This window comes from Arachis duranensis, chromosome 8 (genome assembly GCF_000817695.3).
Source record: "Arachis duranensis cultivar V14167 chromosome 8, aradu.V14167.gnm2.J7QH, whole genome shotgun sequence".
In the NCBI taxonomy this organism is placed as follows: Eukaryota; Viridiplantae; Streptophyta; class Magnoliopsida; order Fabales; family Fabaceae; genus Arachis; species Arachis duranensis.
In genome coordinates this window covers 27,458,322-27,478,181 of record NC_029779.3, presented here as the reverse complement: position 1 = coordinate 27,478,181, position 19,860 = coordinate 27,458,322, and the positions used below count along the sequence as shown (strand labels likewise).

Here is a 19,860-nt window from a genome sequence, read left to right as displayed (position 1 = left end):
TGGATGGAATTTTTAGTTTTTAGATAATAATTGTGAATGTCATGCATTCTTGCATGGTCTCACACCGGATTCTCAACAACCATGTTGTGTGTTTAAAACCGTTGAAAGTATACCTTGAAGTGAATTGAATTCAATATGTAGATTATGACATAAGAAACTATTAAAGTGTGTCTAATAATTGGCATTGACTAGTGTTATATTCCAGCTGAAGGAGAGAACCATATACTGAAAATTGAAGTTTCTGGAAAAGTTTGCATCAACCAAATAATGCAATTTAATAGATAAGAAAATGAATTATTCTCCACTTTTTAACATTCAAGTTCATTCAAGTAATTTAGAGTTAGTGTTTTTTTTCCTCCCTTTCTTCTCCCTTCACGGCACTTCTTCTTCTTTCAAATTCATGCATGCGTTCTTCTTCTTCTTCTTCATCACCAACAACACCACCATCTCATCCTCCTTCTTTTCTCATTTGAATTTCTTCTCCTCTTCCATCATTATCATCATCATGATGATTATCATCGTTATTGTTATCATCATTTTATACATATCGTCATTATTATTGTTATTGTGTGAATCTTTTCATGTTGATGAATGATGTTGTTGTCTGATCCAAAATTGATTTTTGATGTGTTTTTGTTCATAATTTAATCTTGTTTGTGGGATTGTTTTCGAACTGAGATAATTATTCGCAATTATTATGTAATTTCAGTTCATTTATGAGTGAATTAAGGTGCATTTGGACTCGTTGTCTTACACAATTCTAAACTTTTTCTCCTCATCTTCTACTGCTTCTTCTTTTTCATCTTTTTCTTCTTTTTCTTCTTCATCTTCACCTTCTTATTTCATTTTCTCAAAATTCTTTTTTATTTACTCTTTTGAGAGGAATAAAATCAAGAAAAAGAGAAGAAAATATCAAATAAAAAAGAAGAAGAAACATATTAATGACGTTGTCTGATCCAAAATTGATTTTGGATATGTTATTGTTCATGATTTAGTCTTGTTTATGTGCTTGTTTTCAAACTAAGTTTATGTGTCGCAATCATTATCGTAAATTTCGGTTCATTTCTGAGTTAATTGTGTCTCAATTGTAATATAATTTCGATTCATTTCTTAGTGAATTAAAATGCCTCCTCATTTTCTACTGCTCCTTATTCTTCTTTTTCATCTTTTTCTTCTTTATCTTCTCCTTCTTATTTCATTTTCTTAAAAATTTTTTTATTTACTCAAATTTAACACAATTTTTGAGTTCTGTAGATTCTTTACCATTGTTCTCTACTTCTCTTTCTTTTCGAGTTAATTGTGTCACAATTATTACGTAATTTCGGTTCATTTCTGAGTTAATTGTGTCACAATAATTATATAATTTCGGTTTATTTCTAAACGAATTAAACTGCACTTGGACTCATTGTCATGCTCAATTCAAAATTCTTTCTCCCCACCTTCTACTCTAATAACAGTAATAACAACAGTAATAAAAGAATGAAAATGAGGAGAAAATACGCGAAAAATAAGAAGAAGGAGAAGGAAGAGGAGGAACGCAGAGAAGAAAAAGAAAAGATGACGACGACGATAACGTAAAGTCTGTGAACGTAAATCACTTGGTTGGAAGAATGATATATGCGCGTAATCAAACTCGGTTGAATTTGGATGGCAATATTATTTGGATGGGTAGCACATCTGTAAAAAAACTGAAGTTTCTATAAAAGAAGTTTGCATCAACCAAATAATACAATTTAGTAGATAAGATATACTAGAGAATTGACATTAAGAAGTTATAATGATACCAATTTTCCAGGTGATCATAGACATCAGATATGTTTATATGAAACATATATCAACTACAATATACAGCTATTAGCTGACAACAAATCTAAGGCGCTACATCTACCAATAACATCACAAAATTGCATATATAGTTCTCCATAGTTGGATTTTTAGTTAGACAGTCGAAGGTTTTAGCATTAGTACTTGTTGTGACAAAAAAAAACTAAATGTTGATTCCCTCTTTGGTATAATATTTAGCCAATGTCTCGGGCATCATTTATGCAAGCAGGTTTCTATTCCATGCACCATCATTGTCAAAATTGTAGGTGACAATATATATATGTCAATAACTAAAGTGATGAAAACAGACATCATTAAATTTCTCATCTTTTCTAGCTACTGATGCTGGTGTTGAAAAGCCATATACAATTAGGAAGAGAAGCAAGAAAAGAAGCAAAAGCCTCTTCCATTTAAGAAAACACGTTCAAGGTTGTTGTTTCCCCGAACGCATTCCGGAGCAGCCGCTAGATCCTAGTGGATCATAGTTGACGAATCTGCTTGGGGCTGAGTTATGCCGGAACCCTTTCGGCAAGCAACCCTTCACCTCTCTGACTTGGAACACCTTCTGCTTGTGATCAAGTTGTGGCTTCACATATGTTTCAACTTCTGATGAAACTAGTGGCCTTGTCACCGTACTTGGAGCACTAGGGGGAATTATCCTTCCACCCATGGTTAAGTCTAGTGAAAGGAGAAGATAAAGGGTTATCACCATAAGAGACACATGTGCTGTAGACATTCTTTTTGTTAAAATGATCTCAATTGAACTATTCTCTATAGTCTCTTATGATTTTGGCTTGTAAATGTTAAAGAAGCTAAGCTAGATAGATGGTTACGTTTTGTGAGTATAGAAGAGGTTTTTATGGTACAAGATTGTTGAAAATGGCTTGATACTATGCAGCCTTAAATAGGCCTCGTGAATAGGCAAAGAAATGTCACAAAATTTTCACGACATGGCATTGTTTAATGTTAAGTACTACTAATTAGTACCTTACCCCACCATTACTATTGAGGTTGTGGTTTCATTGTGAGTTGGCAGGGTAGGTGCACCTTATGCTCGTGAGTTCTTGTTATTGCACTCACCCAGATACTATATTACTATTCTGTATACTCTCTAATGGTTTCTTCTTTTTTCTCTTCTGCTGATTAGGAGAGCACTTAATGAATATTTAAAGATTACATAATGATATAGTTAAGACTTGTGTGGTTTTGTTTTATTTTGGTCATTATAAGAATTCAAGGCATTGAACAAATTTCTATAATGACTATTGTTATGTAGCTTTTATTTCCCATTAAATTTGTTGGTTACACTATGAAATTAAACTAACCAGACTTCTTCAATTTTGTGGTGGTAGCTTTACCCCCATCCACAAATTGTTAAGCTCCCCTTAATAACACCACCTTCTCCAATTAAGTTGCCATTTAATACTTTCTTTCTAATGAATTAAACGGCTATAGAATAAGTTTACAATTTTATACAATTAGATGATTTTTAGATAATCGTTCAAGGTGTGACTACAGAAAATAATTATTTTACTTATGTTATATTAAACATGTTTGTGTAACATTTTATTAAATTGATAGTAAAAACAAATTAAAACACTTAAAAAGAGTTAGCTTAATTAGCAAGAATGAGATAAGTTTAGAAGTTGTAAGAACTTAAAATTCCCTGCCTATTATATCTTTTATTATATAACAAATAAAAAGTTTAGGAACCAAAACTTCATTACAGATAAAATGGCATTGAATGAGAGGATTCATTTACCACAAGCAAAGTATAACTACTCATGAAGTTTAATTTTTAAAGGGGAATATCAAACCATGGTTCCCTCTATTTTCTCCCTCCTATAAAATTGAAAACTTAGCACAATAAGTGTGGCTAGGTAGGACTTAGGAGCATAATTGGGTTAGTTTGGTAGAATGAAATATGATAGATATGGTTGCAACCTTCAGTGTAACTACCGACAGTAATAATTGGACAGTTAAAAAAGAATGAAAGAAAGAAAGAATGGAATTAAGATTATACCAGACACATTTACAGAGGCTCATAATAATATGGTCGAACAACTCATGTTGAGGGTCATAAAAATGTGCAAACTTTACCATTTATGATACATGAACCGCTAGGGTAGTGGATGAAAGGAGATTCATGAGATTCTACTGAAACTTCAATTCGAAAATTGAAATGCACATAACATATTTATTTATTACTATCGATACGAAATTCGGGTGCCACATTATAATAGTAGTAATTGCATGAGGTGTGTTATTATTAACAACTTACTGCCTCGAAAAGGCAAAAAAGGTTTCAGAGGCGACAGGCCTCAAATTTACTTTCCTCACGTGAAACTCCTCACTCCTTGGAGTCTTTAGATTTTGAGCCCATGGCCACCAACATACAAAATCTTTGTCATTTTTATTTGTATTTTATATTTATTGCTATGTCTTCGTTTATTTCATAGGATTGTTATTGCCAGTGGGGCTTCACGATAATATATAAATGTCTTCTTAGTAAATGATTTTTGAGTATCTTTTTTAAGTGATGAAAAAACTTAGATTTGTATGGATTTGATGTAATAAAAATAATTTTTTTATAATTTTATAGGTTAGGCTTCATCAGACTATCTTTATTTAGGGAAAAGCTCTGCATACAAGCCATTAGGGCTTGTATGCTTTACAAGTTCATTAAACAATAAAATCAAATTACGCGCTGCTCCACGTACGACGCGCTATATCCTTTATTCTTCTCCTTCTTTTTCGATCGTTCTTTTCTCCTCTTTTCTGACTGGTTACGGCACGTTTTCATTGCACCTTCTTCTTCTTATTGCTGCACGTTCTTCTTCCTCTTCCTCTTCTTCTTCTTCTTCTTTTCTTTTATTTCTTGCATTCTCTTTCTCCTTCTTCATTTACGTGCTTTTCTCTCTGTTTTCTTTCTTCGTTATTCTCGATTTCTATTGTTTTTTGACATCAAGCTCTGAAATCGTTTTTGAAAAAGAAGAGTAGCAGAAGACGAGGAGGAGAAAGAGAAAGCGTTCTGAATTATGCATGATTTTGGGTGTATTTCCCCAAACGATTACATAAAATACACCCAAGAGATTACAGAAAATACACCCAAACGGTTACAAGAATTCACCTAAACGATTATAGAATACACCCAAAGGGTTACAGAAAATACACCCAAAGGATTTAAGAAAATACACCCAAAATTCGTTGAAGTACATGCATAATTCAGAACTCTTTCTCTTTTTCCTCCTCATCTTCTGCTACTTCTTCTTTTTCAAAAACGATTTTACCATGAAAAATCGAAAAAAAAACGAGAAAACAGAGAGAAAAGACGTGAATGAAGAAGAAGAAGAGGAGGAAAACGAGGAAGAAGAACGTGCAGAAACGAAAGAAAAGGAGAAGAAGAAGAAGAGTAAGAAGAAGAAGAACGTGCAACAACAAAAATAAGAATAATTTCAGAAACCATGAAAATCGAAAAAAACGAAGAAGAAGAAGAAGAGGAAGAGGAAGAGGAAGAGGAAGAGGAACAGGAAGAAGAAGAAGACGAAGGTGAAGAAGAAGAAGACGAAGAGGAACCGTGTGACTGGGGCGCGTGTAGTTACGCTCCATTCAAAGTTTAATGCGCGTGTTAATGAAGTTTGGGTTGATAACTTGTAAAACTTGTACGGCAGGTTGAACTTTAACAATGTGTATTATTGTTGTAAACTTGCAATCGTGATATTAATTGAAAGTATGGTAAACTTTTAAGTAACTGAAGGAGAGAGTGTTGCTTTCAAGAGCATTTAGAGAGTTGATCTCCTGTTCGGTGGAACCACAGTGACAATTCATTACAATGTTTATGGCTATGGAGTAGTCAGTCCACAATTTTACCATGTTCTCGGAGAGAAGGTCCAGTGTGGTTGTCTCATCAATAGATACCATAAATTGAGTCTTTTAACTTAAAAGTAAATTATTTAATTAACAAAACTCAAACATCCTCATACAAAACGTGTTATTAAAAATTTTTCACTTATCAATTATATTCTTTGACCCACCTCATTTAGGGATGATTAGATTGTACCTCCTTTGTTTCTTTGGATTCTAACATCTTCTTACACATTCTTTCATTTTCTTACTATTTTTTTTTCTCAACATATTCCTATTTGTCTCTTCAACAATGGTAATAAAACTCCAAGAAAGCAATGAGGGGGTAAACCCTTCCCTTGATGTTAAACATCAAGAACTCCAGGACTCGCTCAAATAATGTGTTAGCTTATCAATGTTTTGCGTAGCTGACCACTTTTTGTGGCTACTCATTTTAACTTACTTACATGTATGCATATGCATTTTTAACTCATTGACCAACAACAACTTAAAAAAAGTATCTCTTGACAAATTATCTACAATAATATTCATAAGATGATCACTTATCTTACTAATGACATTATTCACCCATAAGGTGAGTTGCCTGATTATATATTAACATAACAAATTACAGTCACCTGAAATATCTCAATTTACAAGATAGACCACAAAAGCAAATATACAATGAACAATGATCCAACAGTAGTTGCATGTCAATTTTATGAAGTTACGTTTGCGCGCAAAGAATGAAGACGAATATTCAACCTCCCGTTTAATTAACAAAAACAAAATGACGCACTTCATATGATAACTATCCAACTACTCCTAAAAGAGAATCTTCATTCTCTTCACCATTTTTCCTCTCCACCGTAGTATGCACCACTATTGCAATACACGCTATTAACAAAGATAACCATTTCTAATTCCACTTACAAAAATAAATAGATAATAGATAACAATTAGTTCATTATTAGACAATTTATTACTTAAAAAAAAAGGTATATAATAGCAAATGAACTCCTCTCTTAAATCAGTCATGATTTTTCTCTAAGTAAAATAGTTGTTCAACCTTTACTGCATAACATTTTAAAACTACAACTATGCAGCCAAGTTACTAAGAACCAATCTATATGTTCATTGAAATATCAGGTCACGCTAATTCAAATATGGAGTCTACAATAAATCATTACAAACCAACAGGGATTTAAGTTTTCAATTATGCACATCAAACGCTTGTACTTCCCCTTCTTTGCACTGGTTTGTAGAGCACAACTGTAACAAACTTAGAACGAAAGCGATGAGTGAATCCCAAAGCCACCACAGATCTTGGTGGCTCTCTGTTCTCAATGTAAAGATGATTTAGAATCACATTTTGAGGCGATGGAAGAGTTGTTGAATTGTCTATACTAGCAGGATATCCCAGCAAACTGTGCTGCAAATGTGAAGGAACCATAGGTGGATCCCTTGTCTCATCTTCATTTCCTGGATATACATTGTTGTAGCTAGAGTCAGGTGACTTTGGAACTTCAAAGCCAACCACGGTCCGTTGATCCTGCAGAAGATTGTATAATTATTAACCATATTACAAATAGGCAATTGATATAATTTGTATTAGAATAAGTTACTCACATGATTTTCGGCATATGAGCTGTTCATATTGCAATTGTAGCCAATAACTAACAGCGTGAATTCATCAACTAGAGTTCAAGATATCAATATAAGCCTGAAGAAAGAGTAGTTCTGCCTTCAATTAAGAATGCATAATACATATATGTAAAGATCCATAATATAATGAACACTTGCATATCATTAATCTAAGGAGCTAGTAAATTGTCATTCTAAAATGTATGCATGAATAACTATTATATAACTCTAATGGATTAGACTTCTGTTTCTTGCTCATCAATCTCATGCCTATTATCAACTTATGTACTTTGATTAAGCCTTATATTTTACTTCAGCATGTTCTCTTATTCCAAAGCACGAGAGAAGAAAACATCTTCACCACTGGGGCTTCTATGATGAAATTATTCTATCCTAATAGGTAAGCACATCTAATAGGGAAATCTTATGACTTCACTCTGCATAGAGTTTGCTATGATAAACATGGGAACATATCCTTTGGTGCACAAAACATAATTGCATCGCACAGCAAATGCAATGGAATCAACAGTACATATTAAAACTACCATTTGATTACTACACACATTTCAACAACTCTGCACTATTAGTGAAATTAGTTCATGCTACCATACAGTCCAGACATGCTGCTATATAGAATAATCAGCTAAGAAGCAGCTATTTTTGCAAGAACCCTAAAGTTTCAGTGAATCGTGCATTTCACACTATAATACCAATTAGCCAATCATACACTCATAAATCAAGACACAGTTTATAGCTACAACTTCTACAACAATAAGCTTAGAATTACAGCCATTTATTTATACAAAAGAAAACCCTGAAAAAACAGAGTACACGTACAAATCTCTATTAGTTCCGGACCAAACAAAAACCCAAAGCACATCAAATTGAGCGCTCCAAATGCACGCCGCAATTAATAAAAATAAATATTTAAGAGAACAAGAAGAATATTCGAGAAGATGGTACCTTGTAGAACAACGCTTTCGATTTGGCTAGTTACCGAAACAAAGGTAATTATGAAGGAATTGCGAGAATGCGCAACCTGGTTGGGCACATTGAAATTGAATTGAAATAATTTAGGCTTTGATGATTGTGAGAAAAAAGGATGGGAAGGTGGAAGCGCATAAAAGAAACCCTAAGAAAATGGAGGGAATAGGGATTTGGACATTGAAGAAGAAGGACGACAGCTAAAGCAATGTGCTCAGCTCACAACACAGCTGGCATCACTGTGTTCTCTTCTTCTATTCTTTAAAACGCACCGTTTTGCAATTTTTTTTTTTTGGGCAAGAGGACTATAGGGGGAAAAGATTTCCAAATTTTTGTTCAATATGGTAAGAGATCATAGGAGATTTTTAGTGCCAACTAAAAAAAATTATATAAATGTGGAACAACCAGAATCAATCAATAATATAACTTTAATTTATTCGTAAAAGTTGAACTAAAATCTTATGAATGAATAAAACTGATGAATAAATACAGAAGGCGCAGCGTTAAAGAATCAGCATAATTTATTATTTTTATCATTAATTAATTAATACTATTTAGAAATATTGATATAATATTAAATTATTAAACTAAAAATATTAAATTATTGGCTAAAAATACTTGTTAAAATAAATTAAATTGTTAGCCTTAATATTTTCTCATACAAAAAATTAAGCATAAGTTCCTGTAGTTGTGTATTAGCTCCAAGTCTAACTAAAAGAATTTATAAAAAACGATTGATTATTGTAATTTCTTATAGCTGTAATTTTTTTCTATTTTTTTTTAATTTTAAGCTTAGTTAAAGAGAATTATATATATATGCTCGTACCTTAGCCTGAATAATAAATCAGGCCTAAGTTAAATTAAAAGGCTCAATCTATAAGATTGGTATTTACTGCCTATTCGACCTCCTCAAAAAAGTCAGAGCCAACAATGAGCAGACACTTAGTACTTATCTAAGTAATTGCCTCCGTAAATCTCTCTCCTACTACTAAAAGGAAGTTCTCAACAATCCTAAGATAAAAGGACGGTTATCCACCATCAGAAGTAGAATTGCTTCAACGGTAGTTATTGACTCATCATCTATAAATATGCTGACACCCCTCATGTATACTTAAATTCTAATATATTCAAAACCTGCTAAACCCCTTGCTGACTTAGGCAACGGAGTGTTTTTGCTGGTACCACCCTCATTCTTCAAAACAAACAACTCGGAAGGCGGCTTACGGACGCTAGCCAACCTAAGATACCTTCTTTCCAACGTTTGGGCCACACATTCAAGCCCAATGAGTCCGGTTTCAAGTAACTCCGGAACATTGGCACCGTTGCCGAGGACTTGGAGATCATCGCATAATGGCGGATGATCAGCATAAAGATAGACACACTGTATCTGAGCCCGGTCAAGAGCATCAGGACGCGGTCAATAATGACCAAGCGATAATATCCCTACAAGGAGCAGAAGGGTCGCGTGGCGAAGGTCCTTCGAATACGCAGGGATCAAAGAAAGTCTCCTCTGAGGTTCATCAGCCTGGAAAAGAGGAGCAACCTCATTCCACCGACCTCACGGGACTCCTACATGGCCACCAAGGTCGACTCGAGCAACTAGAACAAGAGCTGGAGCGACAATGTGAAGCGGAGCGAAGCCTAAGTAAAGAAATTGAGCGATGAAGAGAGCTTGAATAAAAGCTCTCGAGGTTGGAATCCAATCTCCGAAACAAGAATTCTCGCGTGGATCGCAAGGACACCCCATTGGGGGAAGAAGACCCATTTACTGAGGATATCATGAGGGCTAAAGTCTCCAGAAAGTTTAAAAGTCCCGATATGGATCTGTATGATGGGATGACTGACCCAAAGCATCACCTCAGTAATTTCAAAAGTCGAATTTACTTGGCTGATGCCACCGACGCTACCCGTTGCAAAGCCTTCCCGACGACTTTGACAAAAGCGGCCATGAATTGCTTCGATAGCCTCTTCCCAAGGTCGGTTACTAGTTTTGACGACCTCTCGTGCAAATTTCTTTTGCGATTTTCAATTCAGAAAGACAAGGTCAAGCACGCCTCAGCCTACTAGGAGTGAAACAAAAGGTTGGAGAACCCCTGAGAGACTACATGGAAAGGTTCAATAAAGCGTGCTTAGAAATCCAAGACCTGCCCACTGAGGCAATAATAATGGGTCTCCTCAATGGACTCCGAAAAGGACCTTTCTCCCAGTCCATCTCAAAGAGACACCCGACTTCTTTGAGCGATGTACAAGAACGAGTTGAGAAGTACATCAATATGGAGGAGAACGCCAGATTACGAGAACTGAGCTGGCGGCTAGGGTACCCTCACTAATCAAAAGAAAAGGAGAAGGAGCCCAAAAGAAAGGAAGAAGTCGAGTCCGAAAGGCTTAGAAGATACCATTCCTATACTCCCCTACAAGTTTCTTTAGTCGACGTCTACAAGGAAATTTGTCATACTGAAAGGCTTCATCCCCCACGACCCATCAAGAACAAAAAGGGAGGGGGAGCCGTAATAAATACTGTGAATACCACAAATTGTACGGACACTCCACTAATGATTGTTACGGCCTAAAAAATGTGATAGAAAAGTTGGCCAGAGAAGGTCGGCTAGATAGATATCTCATGAAAAGATTAGACAATCATGGGAAGAGGAAAAGACATGAGGAAGGACATGAACGGAGGGGCTCGCCCCCGCAGACTCCCAAACGACATATCCATATGATATCAGGGGGGATTTGCGGGAGCTGGGAGGAGGGCTGACCAAGTCATCTCAAAAAAGACATCTGAAAGAAGTCTATCAAGTCGGGAGTGATGGACCCGACCTCCCCACCATCTCTTTCACCAAAGAAGACGGACAGGGAATCATACCCGGGCATGACGACCCAGTGGTAATCACAATGATCTTAGCTAATGCTCATCTACATAGAACCTTGATAGATCAAGGAAGCTCAGTCGATATACTGTTCAAGCCAGCATTTGATAAGCAAGGAACTGAAAGCCTACCTGGACACCCTTTTTGGCTTAGGTGATGCGCCTATCAAGCCACTAGGCTTCATCTCCCTGCACACAACTTTTAGAAGGGGGATGAAGTCTAAAACTCTAAGCATTGACTTCATTGTTGTCGATGTAGCTTTCGCTTATAATGCTCTGATAGGCAGAACGACTTTAAATCGGCTGGGAGCGGTTGTTTTTACCCTCTCATATCTGTATGAAGTTCCCAACTTCCGAGGGGATTGCTACCATCAGGAGAGATCAAAAGTTGGCAAGGAAGTGTTACAATAAAAGCATAAACCTTAGAGGTAAAGGCAAGGAAGTTAATGCAGTTGAACTCGAAGGAACCCGAGTAAAATAAGAATTACGACCACACCCGGGAGAAAAGACGGAAGAAGTCCAAATTGGGCAAGAGGTCGGAAAAAACACCAACATAGGAGCCAACATAAGGGCAGAAATGAAACAATATCTCGTAAAGCTACTACAAGAAAATTTCGATCTTTTCGCCTGGAAAGCTTCTGACATGCCCGGAATAGATCCCGAGCTTATGTCGCACAAGTTGGCCGTCTATCCAAGATCCCGACCTATCCAACAGAGGAGACAAAAGTTTGGGACAGAGCGAGCTCATGTGGTTGAAGAACAAGTGCAAGCCCTGCTAGAGGCCAGATTCATCAGGGAAGTCAAGTATCCGGCCTGGCTGGCAAATGTGGTGTTAGTCAAGAAGCAGAATGACAAACAGAGGATGTGTGTGGACTACATCAACCTCAACAAGGCATGTCCAAAAGACCCATATCCTCTATCCAATATTGATACTCTAGTAGAATCTAGCTTGGGATATCAATATTTGTCATTCATGGATGCCTACTTGGGATATAATCAAATCCCGATGTAGAAGCCGGACCAAGAGAAAACATCGTTCATTATTCCCAGAGCAAACTATTGCTACGTGGTCATGCCATTTGGACTAAAAAATACAGGGGCCACATATCAAAGACTGATGAATAAGGTGTTTGCACCTCACTTGGGAGAACTAATGGAGGTATACGTGGACGACATGTTGGTGAAGACCAAGGATCACACCTACCTCCTGAGCGACCTCACGCAAGTCTTCAACACCATAAGAATGCATGGGATGAGATGAAATCCCGATAAGTACACCTTCGCAGTGGAGGCTGAAAATTTTCTAGGATTCATGCTAACACAAACGGGGATTGAAGCTAACCCCGATAAGTGTAGAGTGGTCCTGCAAATGAAGAGCCCAACCTGTCTAAAGGAAGTCCAGCCTAAACAGCCGACTTGTGGTCCTATCCAATTTCTTGGCAGGATCAACACTAAGATTCCTACCACTTTTTTCCCTACTAAGGAAATGATACCAGTTTGAATGGACTTCTGAATGTGAAGAAGCCATTCGGGAGTTCAAAAGGTTTCTGAACCAACCTCTCATCCTTACCCAGCCAAAAGCAGGGGAAGAACTCGTGTTATATCTAGCTGTCGCTGAGAAGGCTGTGGCAGCAGCATTAATACGGAAAGATGGGGTCGGACAGCATCCCGTCTACTTCACAAGCAAGGTGATGTAAGACCCTGAGTTAAGGTACCAAAAATTTGAAAAGTTCGCAAATGCCTTGGTTGTAGCATCTAGGAGGCTTCGGCCTTATTTTCAAACTCACACCATAAGAGTTCGGACGAACTAGCCCATGAAGCAGATCCTTCAGAAAACAGATGTTACAGGCAAAATGGTTCAATGGGCAATAGAACTATTCAAGTTCGATTTGATATATGAAACTCGGAAGGCAATCAAAGCTCAGTACCTCACCGACTTCATAGCAGAATATGCAGGTGACCAAGAAGAGGCCTCCACAATCTGGGAGATATATGTGTTGGGTCTTCCAATAAGGTAGAAAGTGGAGCTAGTATCATACTGGTCAATAAGGAGGGAACTCCAATAGAATTATCCTTAAAATTTAAGTTCCATGCCTCCAATAACCAGGCTGAATATGAAGCTCTGATTGCGAGATTAAAACTCGCCAAAGAAGTCAGTGCTTCCAAGGTAATAATCTTCAACGACTCTTAAGTCGTGACTTTCCAGATTAATGGAGAGTACCAGAAAAAAGATCCCAACATGAAGAGGTACTTGGAAAGAACGCTCGAGCTTCTTGGGCAATTCCTCCGAAACTGAAGTTAGACACATAACAGGAGAGCTCAATAGCAAAGCCGATACCCTTTTCAAACTGGCAAGTACCAAGCTGGGAGAAAACAATAAAAGTCTGATACAGGAAACTCTCTAGGAGCCCTCGGTCACAAAGATGGATAACAGGCTAGATATCTTGCTAGTCTCCGGCCTAGACCTTGGATGGATGACTCCTCTGATCGAATACTTAAAACTCGACATCCTTCCCGAAGAGCAAAAGAAGGCTCAAAAACTTAGAAGGGATGCACAGAACTATTGCTAAAGTGCGTCCCGACCTTTAAAACAGCAGAAGTCCTGGAAGAGGTACCTAACGGCATCTGCAAAAATCATCTTGGAGTCAGGTCCCTAACTAGGAAAGTAACCCGAGATGGGTTCTTCTAGCCAACCCTACAAAAAGATGCCACCGACTTGGTGAAAAAGTGCCAACCATGTCAAATGCATACAAACTTCTACATCGCTTCCCCCGAAGATCTCAGTAGTGTGACTTCTCTATGACCTTTTACAAAATGGGGATTGGACCTACTTGGACCTTTCCCTCAAGCGCCAGGACAAGTAAAGTTTCTTATTGTGGTGGTAGACTACTTTACTAAGTGGATAGAAGCAGAGCCATTAGCTACTATCACGACATAGAGAAGTCAGAAATTCCTGTACAGGAAGATTATCACCTGATTTGGACTCTCACACTCCATAATCACTGATAATGGCACATAATTTACTGACTCTACATTCAAAAGCTTGGTGGATAGCATGAAAATCAAGTATCAATTCACCTCAGTAGAGTATCCCCGAGTGAATAGACTAGCAGAGGCAGCCAATAAAGTTAAATTGGCAGGGTTAAAGAAAAGACTTTAAGGAGCAAAGAGAGCCTGGGCTGAAGAGCTTCCTCAGGTATTATGGGCCTACCGAACCACACCTCATTCAACTACTGGCAAAACACCTTTCTGACTTGCTTACGGCATTGAAGCCATGATCCCCATAGAGGTCAATGAGCAAAGCCCAAGGGAGAGATTTTACAACGAGGTTGGAAACGTCCAAGCACACAAAGAGGAACTCGAATTGTTCCCAGAAGTCCGAAAACAAGCCCAGATAAGAGAAGCAGCGTTAAAGCAAAGGATGGCAACAACGTACAACCAAAAGGTCATTCGAAATGACATCGGAGTGCACAAGTCGGAAGAAGGGAAACTCGCTGCAAACTGGAAGGGACCATACAAGATTATCGAGGTCTTTGGAAAGGGCTATTATAGAGTGTCCGACCTAAGAGGCTTCGAGCTTCCTAGGTCGTGGCACGCTTGTAACATGAAGAGATATTATAGCTAGAAGCGAACCTCGCTCCCTGATGTACTCTTTTTCCCAACTTCATGGTTTTTTCCTAGAAAGGGTTTTCCTAGAGGGGGTTTTAATGAGGCATCAAAGCGAGGACTAGGAGTAGAAATTCCACCCCATAGTAGCAAAAGCACCCATGTAAAGTCACATCCCATTAGTAACAATATCTCTCTCTTATTTATCTTTCTCTCTAAAATTTTCAATTACCATTACTATGATACGCATGGACAAAAGCTCGAAAAAGTGCAAAAATCCATTGCCCGACCTAGATGGTCGGCAAGATAAAGCAACGAGGTACAAGTCGGTGTAAAGAGGTTATGAAAGACGATCCTAATAAGCTTGGAAATATGATAACACATGACTTTCAAGTTGGAAAGCCTGAGCAGAATGAAATGCATCACAAAAATAACCTAATTTATGAAAACGGTTCAATAAGCTCAACAAAGTTGAAACGTAGGCGAATAAAGTAATGGAAAGCGAGAAATACGAAAACCCTGTAAAAGATCAAAGGCAGAAGTATTCCCATAGGAATCTAACCAAAATTGAGATTACTTAACAAAAAGTTTCTCAGAAGCCACATCCAAACTATCTTATAAAAGTTTTTTCAAAAGCTTTACGAAACTAAGGTCCAAAAAAGGTTTTTTTTTTTTACAAAAAGCCTTTAACCATTCAAAAAAATTTTTCAAGTAAATAGTAAACAAAACGTCATCACATGAATAATAAAACAACTACTTTGTTAAAAGATCCTATCCAAAAAGGACCAAAAACAAAACTTTTTGTTTAAAGACCCTATTAAGGATCAAAAGTCAGCAAGTCGTCCACAAAATACAAAACATAAAAAATTGTTCATCAAAAGGTCGCACAAGTCGGGCCTTACTAAAGAAAGTCACATAGGTCCAATAAGAGGATTATCATCCAGAGGAGAAGTCGGGTCGGTAGCAGAAGTCGGAGGGGTCGGCGGAACCTCTTTGACCATGGAGGTTGGAGCAGCATCGGGCGGAGGAGAAGAACTCGGCAGTAACTACTCGGAAGCAGCAGCTCCACGAGGAAGAGACTCAATTATGCGTTGCCCCGCCGTCTTTAACTCGGAATCTATTTCAGGTCAAGAACGAAAAACTATCTCTCCATTGGTAACAACTTTGTCAGTGTGAAGGGTTGACAGGTCTAAGTCAGGAGCAATAACGCTGACTTGTTCCTTCAGAACCCTGAACACCTCTTCAGTCCCTTCAACAATGGAGTCCTCCAAGTCTTGTTAACTCTCTCGAAGCAATTCCACCTTCTTTTTCAAATCAATATTGGCCGAAAAGGCCCTGACATAATTTTGCTCAGCTTTCTCCTTTAAGTCCTCAGCCCTTGCACAAGAAGCCATCAATTGTTTCTCCTTCTCCTGAGCTTGGGAGAGATCTTCCTTCAGCCGGGCATTTCTCCTCCTGTAACCTCTTCTCCTCTTCTTGATATAAAATAATTTTCCCCTCAAAGTGCTCCAAAGAAGATTGGGTAGCACTCAAATGGGTCTTTTCCAAAATATCAAGAAGAGAAGTACAAACTCCAGCAATCTGAATTCCTCCTCGGATCATAATTTGAAGATGATTTTGGATAGCAGCATCATCCATAGCAATTTGGCTATGTGAAAGGATGTGCTTCCTAGAAAATTTTACTCCGTCAAAATCGGTGTCCTCGATATTGGAGGCACCGGCTTCAGAGATCCTACGTTTCTTTTTAGAAGGATCCGAGGAAGAAAGGACTGGGGGGACAGGAGCAGGAGGAGGACGAGCAGGAATAGGATTTACCAAGATTGGCTGAGAAGAAGTTCCCAAGCCCAAGCTTTGAAGCCGTGGAGGAGTGGCAAAGGTTCCGACTTCCTGTGTAGCAGATCGGAGATGAGCATTCCTTTTAGCTTCTTGCACCTTCTGGTAAGCTGCCTTTGACCCACTTTTCATTTTTTCTGAAAAAGAAAATGAAAGTGATTAGCACATAAGTCAGAATAATCACGAGTACCTACAAAACCAAAAACAAAAACTACCTAGCTCTGTTTTGACATAGCTTAGAGATCTAAGAAGAAATTTCTTGGTGTCCAGGTTTGGGGCCCGCCCACAAGCCTCTCGAAAAACTCAACCACGGCCTCCTCAACTTCCTCTAAATCTATCAGATTGTATTTCTATACAGGGTTTGTCTCTACCCAATATAAAGGAAATCGAGGCTCATTGTTCTCGGTTAAGAAAAAGGGGTGATGGCCTTCAACAACCTGGACCTTAAAGAAGAAATTTTTGAAATCATGGAAAGACTCATCGAAGATGAAAAAATTTTCTGACCTTGAATAGCTAGGAAGGAAACCCATTGCTATTTATTCTTAGCACTAAGAGGCTTTGTCAAACGGAAAAGATAAAAGAAAATCTTTAAGGAAATCAGGAAGTCAAGTCCTTGGCTAATAAGTTGTTAAATTTTGAGAAAACTCCAAGAATTGGGATGGAGTTGGGTAGGAGCTACTCTACAATAAAGCATCACTTCCATCTCAAAGTCAGAAAAAGGCAGCGTAACCCCTAAACGGGTAAATAGACAGTCATACATGAAAATAAAGTAGGGGTCAGAATCATTCATCTTCCTATAGCAAACACGGTCCTCAAGATCTGGAGCCACCAACTCATATTTGGGTTCATCAGCATCAAGACTACATATTCTATGGTGTTTCCTGAGTTTGGTTATGAAAACAGTATCTACTAATGGTTGTTCAGAAAGTACACAGGCATCTACCCACCTCAACAAAGCCTCAAAAATTTGGGAAGACATTTTCAGAATAGGGGAATGTAAAAGTGATAATACCTACACCAACACAAAGAAAAGAAACGGTCAAAAAACAAGATTTCGAAATAAGGTTGTTCTTTCTAAAACAGAAAAGAAGCGCCATCAACAAACGAAAAAAAAAACAACTTTTGTAAAGGAAAAACAAAACTTCAAAGTTTCTTACTACAGGTACAGTGGATACATATTCAAAATCCCTCACGGACGTATAGTATACACTACAAGAAAAAGTAATATTTGTAACAAAAAAATTGTTACAAAAAATCAAAATTTTGAAACAAAGGATTTTGTAACAAAAAAAGGACTGTTGTAGTATGTCCTGTTACAAAAAAATTTTTTAACAAAAAATAGAACTGTTACAATTCAAAGTAATATTTTATAACAAATTTTTTTAATACAAAAACCAAAATTTGTTACGAAAGTAACAACACTTTTTTACCTTTAAAATATTTTTCGTAACAATTTAGATTTTTTTATCATAATATTTTGTTACAAAATACTACTTACTTTTGTAACATTTTTTATTCTTTTAGTTATAAAAATAGAAAGTTGGTTTTAAAACATTTAATTAAATAATTGATATATCAAATTATCGATTAATCTTCTAAACATGCTAACTCAACATTTATATAATTATATAGATAATTAAAATATCTTACATGTCATTTAAATTCTTTTACAATAAAATAAGTTCTACAAATTCAACTAAACACAACTATTTCCTAACATAAAATTGTATTATATTGAATTTATAATTCTTGACTCTTCTAACATATTTCGGTCAATATAAAGTCTACATGTTGGTATTAATTTTGTATCTCTGCAAATATGAACAATGAAAATCAAAATTAAAAAATAACACATAACACTATCCTCATCAAAGTAAAAATTAAGTTAGAACTTACAAGTTAAAATTAACTAATTCTTTAAGAATTTATTCTCAAAGTTCAAAACTAGCCAATCAAGGATACAAATTATCAAGAATTTACAATTCAAGTGCATGTTCTACACATTTCAATAAACAATTAAGAAATTGCGAATATCAGTATTCCTTAAACTATGACAAAAGGACTCCATCACAGCCACAAAAGCTACCAATATTCCTAATGGTGCTTCCTTTAAGATAAACCATCAAGACCTATTTTTCATCGCAGAAGAACCTTGTCATACAATGAGGAACCCCAAAAAGCCAAAGTAACAAACTAGAAAACAGGAGCATCATTGAATTACTAGCAGGGTTCCTGGTAATATAAAATAGTGACAACATAGCAAAAAATTAATAGCGTACAAGCCAAAAAACATTCATACAAGGTTCATGACAAAAGTTTGTGTAACTAAATAAGATATATATCTACAGAGATACATACACATAAAGCAATGAACAATACACTTCTCTTGCACATATTTAGGTGTGCCTGAGAAATTTGGCCAGGTTAAAAAGGAATGAATGAGTCACTTCTCATACATTCATTTAGGTTACAAAAATAATAACTAAATAATTTCAGTTCAATGCTGACTAATATATAGCAATGATCCCTTATTATGTGTTCCCATGCTGCCATTGATGAGCGGATAATTTGTACGTTTTTTGGCATTGTTTTTAGTATGTTTTTAGTATGATCTAGTTAGTTTTTAGTATATTTTCATTAGTTTTTAGTTAAAATTCACTTTTCTGGACTTTACTATGAGTTTGTGTGTTTTTCTGTGATTTCAGGTATTTTCTGGCTGAAATTGAGGGACCTGAGCAAAAATCTGATTCAGAGACTGAAAAGGACTGCAGATGCTGTTGGATTCTGACCTCCCTGCACTCGAAGTGGATTTTCTGGAGCTACAGAAGCCCAATTGGCGCGCTCTCAATGGCGTTGGAAAGTAGACATCCTGGGCTTTCCAGCAATATATGATAGTCCATACTTTGCCCAAGATTTGATGGCCCAACCCGGCGTTCAAAGTCACCTTCAGATTTTCCAGCGTTAAACGCGGAACTGGCACAAGAATGGGAGTTAAACGCCCAAACTGTCACCAAAGCTGGCGTTTAACTCCAAGAAGAGTCTCTACACGAAAATGCTTCATTGCTCAGCCCAAGCACACACCAAGTGGGCCCGGAAGTGGATTTTTATGTCATTTACTCATCTCTGTAAACCTTAGGCTACTAGTTCTCTATAAGTAGGACCTTTTACTATTGTATTGAGATATCTGGGTAGTTATCTTTGTTCTGATGCTATCTTAGATCATTGGGAGGCTGGCCATTCGGCCATGCCTAGACCTT

At 37.0% G+C, this 19,860-nt stretch overlaps 1 protein-coding gene across 2 annotated transcripts; it reads right to left on the bottom strand.

The window, feature by feature from the left end:
* Positions 1-6,567: 6,567 nt before the first annotated feature.
* Positions 6,568-8,569, bottom strand: LOC107461754 (SNF1-related protein kinase regulatory subunit beta-3). Of its 2 annotated transcripts, none has more exons than XM_016080310.3 (3): positions 8,275-8,569; positions 7,297-7,411; positions 6,568-7,219 (listed from the first exon to the last, which is right to left on the bottom strand). In XM_016080310.3, exons 2-3 carry the CDS (start codon positions 7,321-7,323, stop codon positions 6,893-6,895), a joined length of 354 nt encoding a protein of 117 aa, XP_015935796.1. In that variant the 5' UTR covers positions 7,324-7,411; positions 8,275-8,569; the 3' UTR covers positions 6,568-6,892. The 2 variants fall into 2 exon arrangements, with proteins under 2 accessions (XP_015935796.1, XP_015935795.1); XM_016080309.3 differs by having other exon boundaries at positions 7,297-7,390; positions 8,275-8,567.
* Positions 8,570-19,860: the final 11,291 nt, after the last annotated feature.

What these genes read in the sequence shown, in the direction of transcription:
- LOC107461754 (XM_016080310.3), bottom strand. Translation starts at nt 7,323, where the DNA reads ATGAACAGCTCATATGCCGAAAATCAT. An exon ending in GCTCATATGCCGAAAATCAT is followed by an intron (nt 7,220 to 7,296) that starts GTGAGTAACTTA and finishes AATCTTCTGCAG; the next exon opens with GATCAACGGACCGTGGTTGG.